General features: G+C 40.3%; 1 protein-coding gene across 1 annotated transcript in view; it reads right to left on the reverse strand.

The window, feature by feature from the left end:
- Nucleotides 1-23413, reverse strand: part of COL4A4 (collagen type IV alpha 4 chain) — a 99062-nt gene that overhangs the window by 10629 nt on the left and 65020 nt on the right. The window contains exons 33-42 of the mRNA XM_063086665.1: nucleotides 20845-20919; nucleotides 17135-17242; nucleotides 16428-16535; nucleotides 10615-10686; nucleotides 9285-9413; nucleotides 9082-9195; nucleotides 7746-7901; nucleotides 5879-5986; nucleotides 4960-4968; nucleotides 2194-2319 (exon numbers count right to left, since the gene is read on the reverse strand). Of these exons, the coding sequence (XP_062942735.1) occupies nucleotides 2194-2319; nucleotides 4960-4968; nucleotides 5879-5986; nucleotides 7746-7901; nucleotides 9082-9195; nucleotides 9285-9413; nucleotides 10615-10686; nucleotides 16428-16535; nucleotides 17135-17242; nucleotides 20845-20919 (1005 nt within the window). The remainder of the gene's footprint in view (nucleotides 1-2193; nucleotides 2320-4959; nucleotides 4969-5878; nucleotides 5987-7745; nucleotides 7902-9081; nucleotides 9196-9284; nucleotides 9414-10614; nucleotides 10687-16427; nucleotides 16536-17134; nucleotides 17243-20844; nucleotides 20920-23413) is intronic.

Consider the following 23413-nt stretch of genomic DNA (forward strand, 5'->3'; position numbering starts at 1 on the left):
AGACAGTGGATCCTCCTCCAGAAGCTCATGATCTGTGGAGACAGCATCTTGTATGTGCCTGAGCAACTATTAAGTTAAAGTGCACAGAATTTACCCATTCATTTTTTTCTTCTTGGTTACTTTCTTTGGTTACTTTCCAAACCCCCCACAATGGGTGAACTCAACCACACATCCAGTCTCAGTTTTGATGCTGGGGTGAGGCAGAGGGTCTCAACCCTGGCTGCCCACTACAGTCTGTGGAGCTTTTAAACACACTCGTCCTCAGACTCTGTCTCCCCCCACCCTGCTGTTGGTCTGGGATGAGGCTCAGGCACAATTACTTTTCCAAGCTCCTCCAGGTGACTTTCACCTATAGCTGGGGTTGAACCCCTAGGGAAGGTGTTACTTGTAGCTGAATCTTTGAGGGACAGCATTCATATAATATAGTTAGGGCTTCTCAAACTTGAATGTCTATACAGATATCCTGTGGAGCTTGTTAAAAATGCAGACTGATTCAGCAGGTCTGGGGTGGGGCTGAGTTGCTACTGGTCCTCAGATCATACTTAGAGCAGCAAGGATGTAGCTGACACAGTCTATGAGCAGGTTGTTGGGCCAGCCTCACCCATGCTCCTGCCGTCTCTGTTGGACAACGCTGGCTCCTCAAAGCCCAACTTTTCCTTAAGGCTTTGCTCAAATGCCAGCTCTTGCTGAGGCCACAGCAGTCCTGCAGTCCTCCACGCTGGAATTAACCTCTCCCCATCCCATTCTCAAGCCATGGCTTGCAACTTCCTTAAAACACGAATTATAATACCATTATTTTAAGTTACTTATATTCTGTTGGCTATTTCTGCTATGCAGTTGCGAGACCCTGGAGGAGGAAAACATATCTTATTCGTCTTTGTATCACCCACAACAACCTAGTACCATACTTTACAAAGAGTGGAGGGAATCTTGAAGTATTTACTGAATTGAATTTGCAGAACCCCATTATAGGTCCCATCTGCTACTTGAAAGTTATTTTTTAAAAAGTTGGGGAGACCTAACCTTTGATGTTGCAAATACATACAGAACAAAACAGCTTGGTTTTCAAATGAGATGAGTGACCAGTTACACGGACTGACTAAGAATGTTAGCTGTGCAATGAATGTCAAAGAAAGAGAAGTTAAATAGCTATTGATTCAATTCCCAGTGCTCACGAGCTGTTAAAGGAAGTCACTACAACTGGTGTTCAACTAACTTTGTGCACAAACACAGATGCGATGCGGCAAACACCAACAACAAAAACATATATGAGTTTGAGGAAGGCTCCAGAACTGCTCTGGCTGCCATCCAAGAACTCCTCAGATGCCAGTTGAAGGGGACATCTCTTGGGTTGGGGGAATCACAAGAAAAACAGTTGGTACAAAATTCAGTTCTGCTTCTAACTCCTTTGGCCCTGAACCAAAAAGAACCCAATCTACAGTGGCACAGTGAGGGAAACAGAAGAGGGAATGGCCTGGTGCTTCTTTGGAGGTGTGCACATGGGTTTTCCAGACTCACAGGCACCACCAACTGATCTGAAGAGACCAGTGACTTCTAGATGCCCAGCCCCGGACCCCCTGAGGTCTTTGTAAATTACCCAATGCAGTGGGGATACATGAAAAGAAAAAAAATTGGAAATCACTTTTAAAAGGATGGTTTGGCTTAAATACTTAAATAAAGATCCTGCCTCCCTGACAATGACTGAATAATGCTCAAGTCAATCAAATGAACTATGTGATCGTTGCCAAAATTTAGAGCAGCCTCCTTTTCCCTGTCCCTCCTATAAGTAATAAAATCTCCTTCTTTTTTCTTGCAGGCTCTGTTTCTGCTCCACCGAGCCCCAATTCAATTGTTTTTGGTTCAACATCAAGTCAACAGCTATTAATGTCTATTAATAGAGCACCTACTCTGCCGTGCTAAGAGGTTTCAAACCCCTATGTCCAAAATTTGGCCTAAGTATAAAAGATTTAAGTAGGAATCCAACGTAAAAATAGGAGGGATGCATGGATCCAGTTAGCACATGACTGAGCACATGATTGATGTAGAAAAAACATATAAGGAGAAGAAAATTTTCATTGCTTCATCCTTCCTAGTTATTTGGGCTCCATACAAAAATCTACGTAATAAAACACTGAGAATTTCATTTTAGCGATGTATGGTGTAAATAATGAACAATCAGAGTGAGGCTCGTACCTGGTCCTGGGGGGCCTCTCTTTCCAGGGAGCCCCATGGCTCCTTCTGGTCCTCTTGGGCCTGGCACCCCAGGAAGCCCTGGGATTCGGGGGCAGGCATCCACATCTGCTGGTGGCCCAGGTTCACCTGAAATTGGAATCACCACTTGTATGATGGATTCAAATGCTATGAACAAGTTCCTTCTGCATTCTCCAGTTAAAGATGGATTTTTGACACTATGCTCAAATGTCAACACAAGTGTTCAACAACCCAGTGTAAGTTCCATGAAGGCAGGAGCATGTCTTGTTCACTGCAGTGTACATGATAAACTTTCAGAAAGCATTTGTTAAATAAATGAATGGATGACTGATCGAATGAGTGAATAAATTATCACAGGAAGCAGGCGGAGGATGAAATAGTAAAGGGTGGCTGAGACAACAATCATTTAATGACCTTCACAGGATTTCCAATTCCTAGGCCATTTTTTACTGGGGTGGCAGTCACAGGGGGCAATGCAAGAGGGACAGGTGGGTTCCTAAAGCCCAGTTTAATGCATCCCTAATTCATTACTGTACATTGCAGCCAGGGGGGCTTCCATAGTATCAATTACTCAAATAGAATTTCAGGATTGCTGGGGTAGAATCTAAAGCAGGGACTTTCAGCCTTGAGTGAATGTTGACATTATCGAGGGGAGTTATAAAAATATACTGATGCCTGGACCCACCTCCAGAAATAGTGGTTTACTTGGTAATAGGACGAAGCCTGGGCAATGCCCTCAACTTTGGCTGCACGATAAACCCAGCTGGGGAGCTTTCAAAAGTACTGATGCCGGGACCCCATGTAAACTTATTAAATAGGAATTTCTGGGAGTAGAACCTAGGCATCAGTACTTTTTAAAATCTCCCCAGATGATTCCAGTGCTCCTGAGAAGCACTGCTGCAAGTCTGTAGCTCTGACTTCAACATATCAGAATTGTGTGACTAGTTTGTTAGAAACCAGAGTCTCTGAGTCAGGAGGTCTGAGCTGGGGCCTAACGTGTACATTTCTAGCATGTTCCTGGCTGAGGCTGATGGCATCGACCTGGGAATCTCACTTTGAGAACCACTGCTCTGAAGGTTTGAAATTTTTTTCTTCTTGGCTCCATTCCCATCAAGACATTTTTCCTAAAGCTCCATTCAGTCACCCTGCAAACATCCCACAAAAGACAAGAAATAATAACACTGAGCAATAATGATGACCTTGAGCACTTACTGAACTCATTATCATGTATCAGGCCCTGTGCCAAGTGCTTTACCATTAAACCCTTCCAGCAAGACTGTGTGCCCGTGCTATTGTTAACAGAATGTTAAGGATAAGAAAACTCAAGCTCAGCTTAGTAAATGACACATCCATGGTCACACAGCTAATATGGCAGAGTCCAAATTAAAATCTAGTAATTTCTGGTTCCAAACCCACACTCTTAGCCACCACTTCATACTGCCTCAAGAACTCCTAATATCTGTATGATGAATTTTAAGAAATGCAACGTATTTTGAAACATACATTTGATTACTTATGTTTTTTTTTTAATTCATACAAATGTGCATAATAATTTTAAGAACAGCAATGATAAAGCAGTAAGAAAATCCTAGAAAAGATGTGGCCATAAAAACAAAGTTTTAGTTTACATAATAATGTGCTAAATGGACTTGAACTCTGTAAGCTGTGTAGAATTTAACCCTTTGTAAAATATGGTTTAAACCACAAGCAACACAGGGCCAGATGTGTTTTTATAGTACGTACAATTTAATGTAAAACTTGGCTTCTCCACTCTGGGTGACTTGAGAGAGACGCATGGGAACCTTTCCTGTTTTCCCTGAGAAATCTGGGCCTTTCTCAGTGGTGGTGGAGTGGCAGAGGGAGGGGGACATTTGGCTGGTATTTCATATTTAGAATTTTGATGTTATCTTCAAATAATTTTATACATACAATCACAGGATTGAAATGAAAACTCATTAAATATACAACTTAATTTTTTAAATATAGACATTTAAAACAGCAGGATATTTTTTTAATGTTAATTTTGCTTTTCTTTACTTTTCGGTAAACTAGAGGCTGAAAGAAAGGAGTTGAGGCCTGTCTTCCAAGGGCCCTAAAAATAACATATGATGTCTGTATCCTGGGCAGTTTTTGTCAAGTTTGTAACAGATGCCTGGAAGGAACAAACGCAAGCATCAACAATTTTTCTTTTCCTTTACTTTTGAGAAACGCTTTTTATTCTCTTAGAAAATGCCAGACACAAAATAATATGTTGATTTTGCACTGCAGAGTATTAAATGAACATTTTGTTTTTAATACACAAAGAAATGTGCTCCTTGAAAATAGACTTAAGGGTGTGATAGGAAAGGCTTGTCACAGCCCCTGACTGGAGTGTTAAGAGCCCATCTTTTACAGTGGCTGATCCTACTGATTTTAGGGATGTCTTATGTATTTATATTGTAGAACTTACATTGGTTTGTACTGTAGCATTTAACAGAGAAAGCATTTGTACTTCATGCCCTAATTGAAATTATATAAGTGAAGTATCTATACTGCCTTGACAACCCATAATGAAGTGTGGTGTTAGGACACTCTAAAATGAGGTTATTATATCTGTAACAAGGAAGCAAAAGCATGAAAACCTAATATAGCATCCCATCTACAAAACTGTAACAAAGTTTAACTCACAAATATAGTGAAAAAAAGCAAGTCCAGAAAAAACTGGAAACCAGATTTAGGGGAAATTATCAATTTTATACAAATGCTTACCTCTAGAACCTGGAGAGATCCAAAGCCAAAAAACGAGGTCATGCAATGATTTTCACATGGTGGAGAGAGATGTCAAATTTATGAATTAGGACAAAAATGGAATAGATGGCTTGAGAACATAAACAATAATTTGGGACAATGACAAGCAGAATGACAGCATCTTATTTGCATAAAAAGTCCACATCAATGTGACTGACAGGAGCAGTTATGATTTAGTAATAGAGTTTTCATCTCTAGAAATATTTGATATGAAATTCTCTTAAGCAATATAAAATTCTAGTTTATGTCTTATGGCAAATATGCCCTAATTTAATGTACATAAGAATTCTGTCCATTTGAAGGCTTCTGAACTGACACCACTTTACCATAATATTGATTTAGGATCTTGAAAGTTATTACTTCTGCCTGTCTCAAGTGCACATGTCTGTTTGCCCTTTATCTTCCCAGTGCTTCCTTGGTTTATTTGATCCTATGATTTAAAAATGTTGTCTATAGAGTTAAATTGAATAGCCTTTCACCTTCATAGGAACTAATATACTTTGCAGAAAAAAAGTTAAATAAAACATCTAGGAAAATCAATGGGAATTAGGAAATAGGAATTGAATATACAATCCTAGCAAACAATAATCAAATCAGTCTTAGCCTCTTGTGTGACAGACACATATTTATTTCCCTTAGAAATATTATATGTAAAATCAACTCCTAATTTTCAGACTTACTCATTATGATAATAAATATGTTTACCTAACATTAGACTTTGTAGTACAGCCTGAAATAAATATACTTTTCATATCAAAGAGGGCTTAACTCATAAGAATGTACTAATAATTTCAGAATTAACTACTTTCTGAAAGATGACCATCATAGTAAATGTTTAAACAAAATGCTTAGTGGTGATGACCATTCATTTGAAACTTACCTGGAGGACCAGTGGGCCCTTTTCTGCCCGGAGGTCCAGGTAAACCCTTCTCTCCAGGAGGCCCAGGAAGTCCATGTGGCCCTGGAGGACCAGGGAATCCCATTGGTCCTAAAAGAAACATAAAATGAGGACACTGAAATGAGGCAATATAAAAATAATTACAGTTTGATTGACTGAATTCAGAGATTCACTCCAACAAAATACAGGGCAAAGTCAGCCTTAGGGTTGAGATTAGATTAGTCTCACTTTCTTGTATAAGGCTGAGAAGGACTGCCTCTGCCTGAAGGAAACATACTGATCAATCAAAAGGATTAAGAAAAATAGTTCCATAATCAAGACAAAACTAAATTCGAATGAAAAGTCCAGTAATCCTGAACTTTCTCTGCAGACAAAGAACTGGAACTGAAGGGAAAAATAAGGAAAGGGTCTTCTATATGTGGGGACAACGTGCCTCCCCAACCCAAAGGCATACCACTCTCTCCTGCACTCTCTTTGTTTCGATCTCTGTTATTTATATAGCATGCTATTTCCCCAGTTCTGAAGTGCATGTCCAGGTGGAGATTCATTCTCTAGAGTAACAACCAGGCAGGAGGAGTGTCAGCCAGCCCTTCCTCATTCCTCTTCATGACTAGAGTGCTAGCATGTCTGCACAACTCGAGATTCAATAATTGGAAGCCCACATCCCTACAGATATAAGCTACATTCTCTAACACTGATTTTATTGCTAATAAGGTGAAGAGGGTTGCTGTGCACTGTTGTACAGGTTGTATACTGCACAACTCCAGAGATGTCATTTGTGCTATAGTCATGGCAGCCTCCTGATGATTTTCATCTCCTCTCTGCCCTAATCTTTTGCCTTATTTCACACTGGCTCAGAAGTCAGGCAGGGTGCATGTGGTATTGGGTTCCTTTTGCAAACTTCAATAGTTGCTTCCCTGATATTTAGCTTCTTATTTATGAAATAAGAGAGTTAAACTGGATAATCATTATGGATCCCTTTTCAACAAAAATATTCTGTGAATCTATAACACTCTGAAATTCTGATAACCAAAAACTAATGTCCACAAATATTAGCAGTTGGGTAAAAATATTTTAGCCTTAAATAGTGGGAAAATTCAGTAATGAGTATCTTTTCATGAATATAAAAAAGCAAAGTCGGCACTCCAAAACTGAGCTGTTCAATACAGAAGCCACATGTGGCTACTGAGCATTTGAAATATCAGAGCCCAATCCGAAAGAGAATTCCAAGGAAACAGCTCAAATCCAAAAACAGCATTGACGTATCAGGTAAGATGCGACTCTTCTAAGAAGAAAGGGGACAGGAGATGGGTAAACACAGTCTGCTCTGGGCCAGTCCAAACTGTGGTAAATATTGTTTGGTAAATATAAAATACACATGAGACTTGAAAGGCAGAAAGGAAGAGTAGATTATTTGGGAGAGGAGCTAGGTTTGCCCTATCAGCTAGATTATTTCATTGATAATTTTATAATTGATTATATATTAAAAGAATAATATATTATATTAAATGAAATAAAGTATGAAAGTTAATTTCCCTTGTTTCTTTTCACTTTTTAAAAATGTGACTTTTCCATTTTTACATCACACATGCAGCTTGCATTATAGTTCAATTGTTCATTTCTGGTCTAGAAGATAACAAGGATGTTATTAAGGGCTAAAGATGAACTTGTGTTTCTTCTTCTTATTTGTCCAATTTTTACCCAAACTTCAGGACTCTGGGGAAGTCAAGACATTTTGGAAATGTAGCCACTGTTTCCATAGGAAATAGGTGGTGCAGCACCCCAGACCCTCAAGGGTAATACAACAAAAGTTCTCACGTACAACTTATGGAACAGTTTGCATTCATACCTTTCTGGCCATCTTTTCCATCACACCCTGGTAAGCCTTTGCACCCTGGAGGGCCTGGTGGGCCAGGGGGACCCGGTGGCCCTGGCAGACCACAGTCACCTGGCTCTCCTTTCAGAAGGTGAACAGTCCCAGGGGGGCCTGGAGGCCCTGGAGGTCCTGAACCCAGGGAGGAGGCAAAAATATTCTTTCAGTCAAAGACAAATGTGTATACTGCCTACCTGAGAGCTTTCTCAGAAGAGTAATTTAATGATTTGCAAGCAAGAAATGGAAGGAATTGAAATGATAAGAACGTCAGTAGTATCAGAGTGAAACAAGAATACTTCTCACGGCGTGCAAGTTGAGAAACAGTATAGATAATGTGTTAGTAATTGTCAAACAAAATGAACCTACGCGAAACCTTTCTCTGTTGAAAGTATCAGTTTAGGGTTTTTGTTTGCACTGTCATCTCATTGCTTCAATAAGGTGGGTGGATGGGTGGATGGGTAGATGGGTGGAGAATAGGCTTTTGAGAAAATATGATTGATGGGAAAGGATGTTCATTCAATTAAATTTATAATCCTATTAGAAAACAAGTGTTAATACATAGGAATGAATTGAGCCCAAATTCTATTCCGACTTATTTTCTATACTTAGCACATTTTTGAGTGCTTTTATTTTTCTCAGTGTGCCATCCCATTCTCACTAAAATCCTAAAGATTCAAAGACAGTGGGTATATGTCTCTGAAGAAGAGTTCTATGCATCAGCACGAATGTGATTGTCAGCAGTTAGCAAGACATCGCACTGAGCCACACTCTTCTCTCAACTCCCGAGCCAGCTCCAGTCTCACCCTGCTTCGTTAGCTTAGTAATTACTTCCAACATCTTGCCTTACTAGAGTTCACCCCTGTGAAGTGATGATAGGGACAACATGTACCGTAGCAGCACACTCTCCGTGTGCTGTACAACAGGCCTGGGTCCTGTCACTCTGGGCCAGTGGCAGTGGCTTCTGTGACAGGTGCCAGACACCAACAAGGAGGCTGAGATTCCTTCCTGCTCATCACTTCTGAAACCTCATGGTCAGCATCAAGCTAGCAACGGGCAATGCTTGCTCTAAGCCAGTTTGCATCCGTGGAGAGGTGGCTTAGAAGAGTGAGTGGGCCCAAGTTCTACACCTGGAGATGGCCCTGAGAGCCCACCACTAGCCACAGTCGGACCCCAAGTGGGTCTCACTTAGCCATCTGCCAGATTGACAGGGCTGCCCAGAGGTTTCTACTCTGTTTTCTGGCCTTACATCCCTGCAGACCTGGCAGCATCTAACAATGGGACACTACCATCCTTTGCCATGATTTTTTCATACCTCTTGGGCCATCAGGGCCAGGAGGCCCATGATCTCCAGGTGGACCAGGGTCAGGAATGTCAACCTCAGGAGCTCTTCCTGTGGCACCTGAAGGACCAGGTGGTCCTGGTCTTCCTGAGGAGGGACATGTTCAGATGTTAGCCCTGCATTTAGAGGGGTTTGATTTAATTGTTAAGAGAGGGCCAAAGCATGCTGCTTTTTACCTGGGGGGCCTGGGCGACCTTTTTCTCCAGAGAGCCCTGGAGGAGAGATTCCTGGGCTCCCGGGATCTCCTGTCTCCCCTTTCAGCCCAGGTGTTCCCACTGGACCAGGCGGGCCCACTTCATGCAAACCTTAAGGGGGAAAAGAGCATTAATCCTGCATCTTCTACTTGCTATTCTCCGTCATGCTGTCTGGAAAGGAACCACTTCCCAACAGGCGTGTGGCAGAGAAGTGGCTCATTCTGCAGAAACCCGCCACTGACTGCAGTGGTGATCCAAATGGCTGCATATTATTCCTGGGTAGCCCTCTCTCTCTTACGACCCATCACACTGGTGAAGTGTAGGTTTGATTTCTTTTATGATTATTTCCCGATTAAAAGAACAACAGCTTAGTGACAATGCCAACCCTCCAACATCTACAATAGAGTGAAAACATGAGATACAGCAATAAATAATTATAAATTATTTGCTTTAAAATTTCAGGTAGAAACTGGCACAATTAGAATTAATTATAGTATATTAGAATTAGAATTTCACATTAAGAAGGGAGAACATCACGGGTTTTTCAAAAATCAAACTTCCAAATAATTTTTTTAATTAAACTCTTTGGAAGAGCCACTAAATGAATCCTAAGTGACCTAAATTACTTCTTGCTCTTCTAAGCTGTATAAAGCCTTTGTCTCTCTCCAACAATAGATTCAAACCTAGCAGCACAATTCAACCTTTTCCCCAGTCACTCAAATCTGCATGTTCCAGCTACTTTGTCTGATTATAAGCTCTTTTTCTGAGAAAGTAATTCAACAAATGTGCATTATATTAATGAAACAAGCTAAAAGCAGTTGCTGAAGATTTGCCTATTTGTGATTTCAAAAATAACAGCAAATTGTTCAGGTAATTTGTTTTAGCAGTGGCTGTAATGTGATGCTAAAAGTACTAATTAGACCCACATGGTTGTACATGGCGTGACTACACTTAAAACAAAACAATGCAAAAATTAAAACCCCAACTATTTATTTGTTATTCATAACATTTTGAAATCTGGCTCCATTTAAGCAATTATTCAGAGTACTTTTAGTAGAGAGATAGTCCCAAGCAATACCAACAAAAGGCAGGGTTAACCAACCATTCTTTCTTAAATAAGCGTTTCTCAAATGTCCTTTTTATATAAGTCACCATCAGCACTAAAAATGGTTCCCATACTGTGTCTCTGACCTGAGTCAGTTTCTTAGTTTTGCCCTCATCTTGTAAAGTGAGGAAATACGAGGGGAAGGTACCGCTTTATCTCACAGTCCGTTGCTGGAAGCTCAGTTTCTTGCAAACTGTTTTATCTTACCTGAAGTACCTTTGGTTCCTTTCTGACCCTTCAAACCATGCAAGCCATTCAGGCCAGGTGACCCGGAGGGACCTGAAACACACACACAGGTCTATGAGCCACAGGGAAGACCAGCTGCTGTACTCACCCCGGCCTCACCGCACAGGCACCTCCCAGGGAAGGCGCGCTGATGGGGAGGTGGACGGGGCTCACCCTCTGGATGTCACCATCAGGGCAGGAATCCAAGCCATAGATGAACATGTTTTTTTGCTGGAGGTTTGCTGCCAAGACAGCTTAACACATATGTTTCTTCAGTTTTGAAAGTTCTGCTGTTGGTTTATGACCTATCATGACCAGATATAGTCTAGACTGACTGAATTATGGTGTAGGAAGTGACCTTTAATTTTATGACCAAGAAAACCCATCTAGATAAGGAAAGAGATTAGATGGGAGCAAATCCAGGACTCTTACCTCCTTGGCTTGGGGTCTCTCCACTCCCCCCGCAGTCTGCAGGTTCTGATTCCTTCTGGATGCCTGTGGCATCCTGGAGTCTTTGCACCCTGCCTAGTTTTATTTTAAGCACTGCAACAGCTCAGGAACGACAGGCCTGCATGTCAAATTTGGCTACAATTTCTCTGCAACCACTTCTTTCAGAACCATTCTGATGCCCTTTTACAGAAACTCTATTTTGTGATGCTCCCTGAAAACTCTGGTCTCGGTAAGTAGACACTGTCCCACGGATGCCTGCACCTTCTCTCGGAGCCTCCTGCCACACATCAGGACGGTTCTCTACGGAGACATCTACCAGGCTGCGTTACTGAAGCTGTCACTGAACCCTGCAGGTGGAGATTTTTCCTTAGGGTTTTCCATCTATAGACTCTGGTTGTGTTTAACTCTCCCACATGAGTTTCCTAACTGCCCAGCATAGAGTTGGAAGTAGAAGAAAGAAGGCAGGCAGGGAGGAGCCAGAGAAGGAGGGAGAAAGCCAGAGAGGAACGCGGCAGAGAATCCCCGGGCCTGAGCCCGGCCGGTGCCCACCCATGTGGCTTCTCCACTGACGGGGGTAGAAAATGAAGCTGCTGCTCAGCCCCTGGCCAAGCCTGGTGACCATCCCGTGTCACTGGAGGGTCTTCCACTCAGTAGCTGTTCTTTCTCATCCAAGACCGAGAGCACAGCCAGCCATTCACTCAGTGTAGGGTCACAGCTCTCAAATCTGGGACTATCACGCTCTCATCTTATGTGACTGAACACGCAGAAAGTGCCCCTCATCCACCCCCATGGTACCTACGCAGGGTTCCCTTGATCGTCTCTGCCGTCCCATGCCATACGACAATCAGGTCTTCGGGTGACTGTCTCCCTCAGCAGAGAGCAGGACCAGGACATATTAGTCTTTCTATCCCCACACTTAGCGTATTTCCTGACACACAGTAGACGTTCAAGAAATGTTTTTGAATGAGGGGCGAGTGAATGAGTGAACGAGAAAATGTGGAGCAAGAAGGGAGAAAGCTATAAAAAGGAGTGGACTATGATTTCTATGCGCATGTCACATCCGTCTTTGCTAGGTTTATAGGACGAATGTAAATTAGAGAAGTGAGAACTGTTCATTTGCGTATAAATAATTCAAGTGCTGACTACTATCTATACATTAAAGCAAGTCGTCTCTGGATTTCTTCTTAGAAGATGGCACAGTTAGTTGGTTCCTTTGTATTGTCATCAGTACTAGAAACAGACCACTGCTATTGTCTTTTTAAGATCTAAACTTTAGGTTGGTGCAAATGAGCCATATTCTTTTGCACCAAAAAAAAAAAAAAAAAAAAGGGAATGTGTCCTTATTTTCCCTGAATCTCTTAATTCCTAACCACTTCGAACACTTCTGGCTTAGTTTACTTTTCAATCCTCTTTCTTATTTTATCAGCCAGCATTTCAAGTTTGCACCAAAAGAACACACAGAACTTCTTCATCTGGATATTTATTACAATCTATCTGAAATGATAATAAATTTTTTGAGACCACTTTGCTTTTTCCACGTGTTTTAATCTCCAGCATTAGCCACCAAGATCGATGGCTTGGGGGACTTGGCTAGGGGTGGAACGTCCCAGCTTCTGCCAACTCTCCATTGTCACATCAACACATCCAGATCCTGGGTTGTCACAGTCCCAGCCTGTCGCTGTTGCTGAACTGGCCGACCCTTGTCTGACCTAATGTTATCTTTCTAAATTGAATGCAGCTACATCTGGGTAGGGTTTTAAGGGTAATTTTTCCTTTTTACTGAAAGCTTTTTATCAATCCCATCTCTAAATCAGAAAGCTGTTCATGCATAAAATATATACAGTGCAGATGAGAGGCAATTAGGCTAACAAAGCACATTCCTGGGTAATGAGGAATTTTTATTCACCTCTCTGGTTGTCCTCCTGCTTAACAGCCATCATTTGAGGCTGCATCCCGCTGCACACCCGGGCCGGGTGCTCTCCCTCCGGTCAGTGAATCTAATCTCCACTCCAGCTATGATTGTGGCTTCCGTCTGCATTAGACAGCTGACTCTTTGGGACTGGATTCAGAAAAATACATTCTCAGGTTGTATTTTATTCTAAAGCCAGAAAAGGCTACTCTACCCCCCTAGGAGCCTATCATAGCATGACCAACGTGTCCCTATTTGTCTAGGTCTTTCCTAGTTTCAACAATGAAAATTCCACATCCTGATATAGTCCCTCAGGCAAAAGGGGACAGCTGGTCACCTAACTTTAAAACTGATAGGGAAGAGAGACCTTTGTGACTATAGGTAATGGTTGAAAAAAACTTGAAAACTGTTAAAAATGATTTCAAAATATGATTTAAATTTTTTTAAAAATTCAGCAAATACATGAGTGCCTATGAAATGAATAAGATATGGTTTCCTAATGCACCGAGCTCCAGCCCCAGATGTACCTCGTGATGGGTGCTGATGACACAACAAGGACCAAACAGACAATCACGTCAAGTGCAGGAAGTGCTGTGGGGGACAGGGCAGGAGAGGAACAATCTGGCTGTAAAAAGGGGAGAACATTTCTATGACTCGATGCCTTCCTTTTTTTTTAAATTTTGAAATTACTTTTATTGTAAAATAAAACATGAATACAGAAAACTAACATATAACTCAATATATATTTTTTTTACCTTTACTTGTACATATTCGTGGGGCACAGTGTGTTGTTTTGATTCATGCATATACTGCACAATCATTCACTTAGGTTTCTATGACTTTCATAGCTTTAAGGTGCATGAGATTTATTTTCTGATAAAAAACATTTTTCAAGGTGCTTTTTTCTTATAAAATGTTTTACTTGCCACCAAAATACCCAATCCACAATCTGTCATGCTACAGATCATTTTCTTTAGGTTTCCATGATTACAATCTTATATTAATGCCCAACTAGGAACCAGGTGTTTTCCTTTTAGAGGGCATGTGTACTTAAAAATTAAGTCTAGGAACCAAGCCATTTTTAGCATATGTTTAAGTTAAAGTTTAAATCTGGTCGAACACAAGCAGGACGTCAAAATCCATATGGCCTGTTCTAGCAGAGCAAACAACTTCGAGTTCAGCAGCTGGTTTGTTCAAACAAGATAAGCAGCCCCCTGGACTTATTTAGAACATACCTCAAATATTTAGTTTCTCAGTTCAAAGTGTTTCTGCTGGAGTGTGGTTCATTTTTATATCAGCATGATAAGATGCAACAAAGGATTTATACTGTAGATGTTTTAATTTTTAGGAATGTATTTCACTGTGTTGTTTTGTTTTTTTAAAGACTGGTTGTTCCCTGGGCTGCTTGCAGCGAAACAGTGTCACTGCGTGGTCAGTAAGCACCACTGCAGGATCTGCCGCACGTGGTGTGGGGATGTGGGTGGCTGTATTCATTTCCTCACCTCTTCTTAACAACTCACTATTTCATAGCACAGAATTAGGACTCGATTGGAGATTACTTTGGAGTGATTTTATTATGGATCAAATTCATTAGCTTTTAGTTTTTTAATAGCATGTCATACTGAAGTTATGTGATACATGCAAACTAATTCAAGGGAGAGAAGAATCACCAAGAGTAAGACAAGCCTTGTCATTTTGGTCAAACTAGGTGTAAATTGTTACAGCACCAAGACTCTTGAAAGTCCTTGCTGTTTTACTAAACGGGGAGGGTCAGAGAAAGGAGAAATACAGTAGGAGTGATTCATAATGGGAAATGTTTTCTCTTGGTTCTTTACCATCTTCATCTTCCAAACACACAAAAAAGTCAAAGAATATACCACAAGGGCTAAAGAGATTGCCAGAGAAAGGAAATGGCCACGATCAACAGAGACACTTTTTAAAAATAACAGAATGATCGTTTTGCTCGAAACCCTAAATTTATCATGAATCACTGAATTTCTCATTACTAAAAATGTCAGTGAAGATGAAAAACAGTATAAAGTCATCTCACCTTGTGATGGGAACTTTTTCCATCAAGTTCTTTGGTTGCAAGGAAATACCTGAGTGCACCAACTCTTCAAAATAAATGGCTTCCCTCTCTGCAGAATTGCAGCAAGTGATACATACCACACTACGACTTGCTAGAAAATTGCAATAATTCAAGAGCCATCTGATAGGTACAGAGGGGAAAGTGTGGACAAATAGTATTTGGATTTTCAATACAATAAAATGATTAACCCCAGCAGAAGGGGCTTCCAAGTCTTCTGAGAGGAGGTACTTTTCATTTTACCAAAATTTAGTATATGTGTGAGTCATAAGCAGAAGACAAGTGGGAGGAAAAGGGAAGAAAGTAGAGAAAGAGGAAGTTTGGCTACAGGAATCTACCAAGTAAGGCCTGAAACTTCAACTGTTGGTTGAGGTGAACAACCTCAAGCTCATAGCTCCTAGCTCAGTTGTTCCGTCTTCTATTTGCCCATCATTCATTCCTACCACTAACCAACATAATGACTGGGCATCTACTGGGTGCCAAGGATACAAAAGGGTCCTTGCTTTTAAAAAAAATCATATTCTATTTAGTGAGAACAGCCTCTAAACAAACAAATGTGATACAATGTAAGTGTTACGCTAGAGGTTTGCATACAGCACCCATGGCAAGAACTCTTTTTCTAAAGTGGAATAAATGTACTGAAGAGGGATAAATACCATGGATGAATAACAGCGCATGAAGATTTGTTAATAACAAGTGTTTTATATTATATTATATTATATTTTATTTTATTTTATATTGTATTTATTATATCATATCATATCATATCATATCATATCCAGTCCACTATTACCTTTAAAGGCCAAAAAGTTCAACTAGGAAGAGTGTTTCTTTATCTGACAAAGAGATAAGGAATACTGGTTACTCTTCCTCCGTAGCACCTAATTCTTTTCTCTTTCTTCCACTTATCCACGATTGGTAAACATTTATTTATTCACGTGTATTTTTTCATGTCTGTCTATCCTACCAGACTGTGATCTCTATGAAGGCAGGAAACATGTCTATTTTCTTGAAAACTGCACACCCAGCCTCTAACACCGAATCTAGGACATAATGGCAGCCTAACTATCTGTGGAGAGAATAAATGAATAGGCCTGAACATCATGAAACACCCTGGATAAACGCCCTCAGAAATGGGGTGTTGCCACCGCCATTCTGGAAACTCTCCAGCAGAAGGCAGGTCAAGCTGGAAGGGCGCCGCCCGGAGCCCTGGGTGAGGAAGTGTGGGAGCTGCTAATGGCATCCTTGAGGAGAGCAGTGTCCCTCGCAGGAACAGGAAAGGCACCATGAATTTGCCCTCATTGGGCTGGATCTTTCTAACTTTCTAGTTCTACTTTCCTTTTGACTTACCTTTCATTCCTGGAGGACCTGGTATCCCTGGATCCCCCGGGAGGCCTCTTGGCCCAGGGTCCCCCGTTTCTCCTGGATGTCCCTTCAGCCCAGGCATCCCTTGGTCACCTGAGGACAACAGGAAAGTTTTGCAGACATCCAGATGATAAAGGAGTTGCATTCACTGGGAAAGTCTTCTAGGTTCTTAATATATGGGTAACCCAGACATTGTTTTATTATTTTTTCTTACTAGACCTCTTAACTCTAGAAACAAAAACACACAACTTCAGGAGAAGAAAGAAAATACACTTCAGAATGATTGAAGTCCCCCCCCCTTTATTTTTGAAGTTTTCCTCTCTTTTTTTTTTTTGAATCAGCAGGAAAAAGATCTATTTAATAGTGTGCTGTAAGTGTGACATTTGCCTCAGCATCCTGAATGGCAGGTGGAATGGGAAGGGCTGGGCAGGAGCTTCTGTCTATCCGACCATCACCTGGCACCTGGTGCCTGCTGAGCTCTCTGCAGATGTTGTCTTCTCTTATTCCCAGTCACACAATGTAACCCAAGGAGATAGGACTAGCAGTATAGGTGAGAAACAGGTAAGTTTAAATGACCTGACCAAAGCCACTCCTGGAAAACGGCAGAGCCATATGTGAGCCTTGGTCTAAGTGAAGATTGGCTCTTTCCAATACAAGAGAAACGTGAATGCTCAGACTTTCTTTCAAGGTACCTGGACACCCTGGTGGTCCAGTGGAGCCAGGTAGTCCTGGCTTTCCGGGTGTTCCTCTTGGCCCTTGAACACCAGGCAAGCCCTGCTCTCCGGGGGCTCCAAAATGCCCTAAAGAAGGAAGAGTCAAACATCAGAGTCGGTGGAGATTGCTCTTTGAGACAGTGAATCTATAAAACTGCCAACTTCAGCCATCACTATTGTTTTCTACCCTTACTTTCTCATATTTAAAATGTTTCCATCAAAAATAAGATAACATTAAGGTAAAATTAAAAACAAAATGCTCATAATCCTACCATCTTAACACAGTTTCCATATGTGCACACATGTGTCAATAATACCCACAATTTTACATTTTGATTTTTGCAATCAGCACTGCATCATAAGTAATTTTCCACGTTTGTCATGGTTTTCCTAATTATTATTTTTAAATGACTGGCTGATAGCTTACTGAGTCAATCTTAATTAAATGAATTAATCTAAGTTTCTCCAAGATACTTCTAATTCTTTGCTGTTATGTATAATGATCTTTATACATCTTTAATCAATTTTTTTCTCCTATTGAATTATTTCCTTAGGAAAATTCCTAGTAGTAGAATTTCTAGGTAAATAGTAGATAATATTTTGGTTCTTTTTAATGCATTTTTTAATGCTGAAGTATTGTAAAGTAAATCACAGCCATCACGGAATTCCATCCCTAAGTACTTCAGGAGGTAAGTCTGAAAAGTAAGAACATTTTTCCTACATTGCCGAAATAACATTATCACAGCCAAGAATATTAATAGCGATGCTTAATACCATCTCACGCTCTTTCCATACTTGAATGCCCCCAGTTGTCCCCTTAATGTCCTTCACAGTTGGTTTGGCCACACCAAGTTCCATTTCAGAGTTACACATGGCATCTAGTGGATGTGCCTCTCAAATTTTAAAAAATCGATATCAGTCCCTTTCTCACAATAGTGAATTGCTGAAGAAAACAGGTTCATCTCTAGTGTTCTAGAATAGACAATTCAGCATGTAGTTCTTGCTACAGGTTGCCAAATGGTTTGGAGCAAGTGCTGCCCTGACTCTCCACTACTGACAGCTCTGTGATCACGAGCACACCATGCTCTTACTGAGGACGTTTTAGTTGGTTGGCTTGTTTTCTTGCTGATTGAGTAAGGATAAACTGGTATTTCAAATGCTTAAATTACATTTCTTTGATTACTAAAGAGGAGGAGAATTTCCCCATGTGTTTATTTACAATGTGTGAATTTAATTCATATTTATAGGATAAACCAATAGTCTGTGCTGAAAATCACTGGTTGAATCTGCAAACAAAATTTATGGTTCTGTATTTACAAGCCCATAAAGTGAGTATAGTCATTATTTATCACAACACACATGAAACAAGCCTATGTTAGTCTATACCGGTTTCTCGATGGAATTTAACATCTATTCGCCTCACCATGTGTTATCTTATTTATCCTGAAAACATTCCTGCAGTAAAGGTAAGGCAGCATTATTCTCCCTTCCAAAGGAAAAAACTAAAGCATTAAGAGACTTGTCTCTCAAATTTGCCATGGTGTTAACTCTACTTCTGAGTTAATCTGTAGCATATTTTCTTTTTGAATTCAAGGGGAGTGGGGGAAATTTACTGTACCAAGTACAATCGTAGATAACCCTGAGATAAGCTGCAGATCTATGCCTTCACATTAGGCTCATTCAAATTCAATGCAGCTTTTTCCAGTCTGTGGAAATAGTGTATTTAGGTAAACTCCGTGCTGGCGAATAACATAGATCATCTAAAAATTCCAAGCTGAAGTCGTGACATACAGGAAAGGGAAAAATTTAAATAGTGGTAACCACAGGAGACCAGGCAAATTAGACCAAGACAAATTCTTTGAAAAAGTCAGCCTAAGTGTAAAATAACTCAGATTTATGATTTTTTAACTGAAAATACTAGGTAACATCAAAGGCCCCTAAGTTGGACTACTTCGAATGCATAAAATCTTACTAGATTCAAGGTTTCTATAAAAGTACCAATAAGTATGGGAAAATCTCTCAATGTTTTGCTGACTGATGATGATGACGACAATGATTTCACTTTACACTGGTGTAGTAATTTTCAGTTTACCCATTTCTTTCAAGGCATGCCACTTGGTCCTCAGAACAATACGGTAATATGTGTAGGGCCTGTTTACAGGTGAGGAAACTGAGCTCCAAGAAGACACTGTTTGCCCAAGACCACACGCACAGTAGTGATGGGCACCGACCTCGGGCCACTTTTTTTTCCTTCCTGAGACGTCTCATTCTGACATTTACTATGAACCCCATAATGCTGACCTCATAACTATTTTCCTCACCAAAGGTACACTTCATTACACATTTTGGTTAAAATATTATATTATCCAAATATATTTGTCATGTCAGAGGTAGAAGACCTGTATGGAAGAGGGTGGGAAGGAAGGTGGGAAAGGAAGTTTTTGCTACTGTAACGCCTGTGTTTCTGTTAGACTTTCATTTTAGCAATCTGATGGCATAAAGACAAAGAAAGTTTCCCATAATATTTCTGCTCAGAAATATCTTTCTGTTTTATGAAATGAAACATGGCTATTGCTGGAGGGAACTTTAAGGTAATGCACAATATTATTAATATGAAGTATTTTAATTTACGAGGGACCCTTCTAAGCAGAAACCTGGTTTCTAACTTGACCACTGTCAGTGAATGCCCTCAGACATAACTTATTTAACCAGTCACCTGCGGGTGGGCTTTTGCTACGTCCATACAATGAATACCCCTATGATGCATCTTTGTACACTTGCATGATTATTGACTTAAGATAAATTCCTAGGAGTAAAATTCTTAAGTCAAAGGGTATGCAAATTTTAAATACTGATGCATGTTTCCATAGGGCCTAAAATGACAGCACTGATTTATACTCCCAACATTTTCTGAAAGGTTAAACAGATACAAATGCGAACCAATAGAGCAAAACGTGTTAAGACCACTTTCCCCTCTAGGGGCCCTGTTCTGTTGGTTTGAATGCAAATGATCGTCCTGTCCCTTGTGAAGCATGGAGCTGTCCCAGCACAGCACCTCCCTGCTGCTGTGGGCCATCTAAAGTAGCCTGTGTCACTGGTACAACAACCTGTGCTGAGGGATTCCTGGCTAATTACCACTGATAAACAAAAAACTGTTGCTTTGAATGACTCAGATTTCTTATGGATGATGAGGTTTTATGTTTGTTTGGTTTGGTTTTCAGTAAATTTGAGTAGATTCAGGGATAGCTCAGCAATGAATGGTGCTCCTCACTGGCATTCACATATGCTTATCTCAGTGGGAAAGAAAGGGCTGGCATGACAACCTGCAGCTGCAGTGTGAGCGGTTATTGCTAATGTACTGTTTTAAATTGTAGAGACTGCAAAAGATTGCACATTTTTATTGATTTAATATTCATTTTTGACTTGGTCAAAATCTGGGCGTGCCTAGGAGTGTGTGACCCACAGTGGGAAAAAAAGATTGAGAATCCCTGGTACATAATCCTGGTGTCCTTCTGGGCCAGGGAGGCTATGGCAGTGTTTATACATGATCCTTTTGATGTATCTCCTAATGGGCAAAAGAGAAAGAAAATACTGATACAATCATTGCCCGCTAGAAGGAAAAAAGTGATTGTTCTATTTTTTAAACTGAACTATTCTTTTTTTAAAATAAGAACAATGTATAACTATACCTTGACATCCAGGGCTACCTGGCTCACCCTTTGGGCCGGGTGGACCAAACTGACTGGCAGCGTCACCTTTGTTTCCTGTAAGTGATAAAATACATGCAACATTATTTAAGGCAATTTAATTTGGTCTCATAAAAGTCACTTGATAATTTTTATGATATTTGTCTTTATAGTCTATCTTCAAATATTCCAGGAGAGGATTTTTTTAAGAAATACTTTTTTTCTCCTAAATAAGAACAGATAATACAGATGCTAGATGTGATTTAAACACCACGCCCCCTCTGCACACACACAATTTTATAATTCATAACAATCATAAGAAACTATAGGTCTTGAGAAGTTTGAGTTTCTAAGTTCCTAAAAAATTTTCATTTTTACGTTTCTATTTAAGAAATTATTGGCAGTGGGTGACTGTATCCTTATATTACGTTTTAGAAACAAAGAGCAGAAACAGTCACTGTATCAGCTGCTGCAATCACATTTCAAGCTCTCCTACAAAAAAGGTTCAATTCAGTGTCCTTATGAAAAAAAAAAAGAATGAAGAGGAACATTCATATACCTAGTGACAGACCATTAAAATACATGAAGGCAAAATCGACAAAACAGAAGGGAGAAATAGCCAAAACGTAGAATCAACCCAAGTGTCGATCAGTGAATGAATGGATAAACAAAAGGTGGTATATACATACAATGAAATATTCCTCAGCATTTAAAAAGAAGGGAACTCGGACACATGCTACTACACGAATGAATCTCAAAGACTTTACGCCAATTGAAATAAGCCAGTCACAAAAAGACAAATATTGTATGATTCCCCTCATATGAGATGCTTGGGGCAGAGATAGAAAGAATAATTGCCAGGGGTTGGGGGAGGATCTTGGGATGGGGAGTTATTGTTTAATGGGTACAGAATTTTAGTTTTGAAAGTTAAGTTCTGTGGATAAATAGTGGTGATGGTTGCAAAAGAATGCCGAAATGTAATTAAGAACACTGAACTGTACACTCAAAAATGATCAAAATATTAAATGTTTTCAAAATCACAAAGGCACACTTTGTTGATGACATGACCAGAGGCGGCACATTCAAAGGCCACTGTAGACAAAATGCCCACAGTCCCACAGAGCTGCTGAACACTGCTGCGTAGAGCTTCCAGACACAAGGGTCTACGTTATAGCTGGGGGCCAGTTGTAAGTGGACGATGCAGAATGGAGTGGCAGGGAGTGGCAGGGGTTACAAGAGTGTAAGAGAGCTAAGTTAGGCGTGTCTTCAGAGTACCTAACACCCCCTTCTAACGGGTCCCAGCTGACCCTCCTTGTAATCATGGCTACTTGCTTGAGGGGTAAGAATCTCATCCATTCCAGGTCAGCCAGTCTTTATTTGAGAAGTTAACATGAAAAAGTGAGAATTTGAGGTCCTTGGCTATGGGGGCAGAAAGGATTATCATGAGTTGCCCTGATGTAGAACATGTTGGAGTGCAATCCAGACATATCCAGAAATATCCAAAAAAGATACTGAATCGAGAGTGATAAAGTCAGTTGGTAGACAGATAAGTAAAAAACAGACAATGGAGAAAAGCAAGGGTTGCCTAAGGCCAGGCTCCTTCAGCGTTGTGGTCTGGCAGAACCACGTCTCCTACCCACAGGCTCCATAAAGACCTTTGGTTCCAGGTACCTTGAGTGCACTTTGGTTCTTTGCAGACATGGCGCAACACAAGCATGAAGGAAATGAGAAGGGGCAGGTTTGCACCATGAAAGAGGTAAAGGGACCACAGTAAATGTACAGGTAAGGAGAAGAGGAGTGAGCTCTGAACCCTGAAACTACACAATATCAAAATCAAATATAAAAACTTGCCTATTTGTAACCATTTCTGAAGAAGAGTCTAGTTATGCTTTCTGAATAAATAAAGCTGCAGAGTTCATGCTTCTTACAGCAATTGTCATATTATGTATACAGTTTCTCAAAGTGAAAAGCATGTATCATCAGAGGTGAGAGAGGATTCTAGGTGGTATGATGACTAATACCTTATATTTTAAAGTTAGTTATTTTAATTTGTATTAAAATAAAATATAACTGCCCATCAAATGTGAATTCACATATATGAGGTTAAGGCTAAGGTTAAAAAGGTGAATCATTTTGAAGTAGATTAAAAAGATATATATTAACTCACTGGTATACCAAGATAACGAAAATATTAAAGGTTTTATACAAACATTGCAATTTAAGACATCCTGAATTTGGTTTCTTTGCTTGTTTGTATGTGTTAGCATAGCTTCTCTTCCCCTGAGGACATTTTTGACCTTAGGTTAATGTACTGTTTCCCTGAAAACCTGACAAAGGTAAAATGTCAGCTGTGTTTCAAGGCAACATTGTTTTTCGCACAGGGTAAACTAAGACCTGGGGAGCCAAATCCAGCCTGCAGCCTATTTTGTAAATAAAGTTTTACTGCAACACAGTCACACCCCTTTGTTACATATTGTCTCCGGTGGCTTTCACGCTACAACAGCACAATCGAGAGGTTGTGACTGAGATGATATGGCCCACAAAGCGGAAAATTTTTATGATCTGGCCCTTC

This window comes from Cynocephalus volans, chromosome 1, assembly GCF_027409185.1.
Source record: "Cynocephalus volans isolate mCynVol1 chromosome 1, mCynVol1.pri, whole genome shotgun sequence".
Classification (NCBI taxonomy): domain Eukaryota; kingdom Metazoa; phylum Chordata; class Mammalia; order Dermoptera; family Cynocephalidae; genus Cynocephalus; species Cynocephalus volans.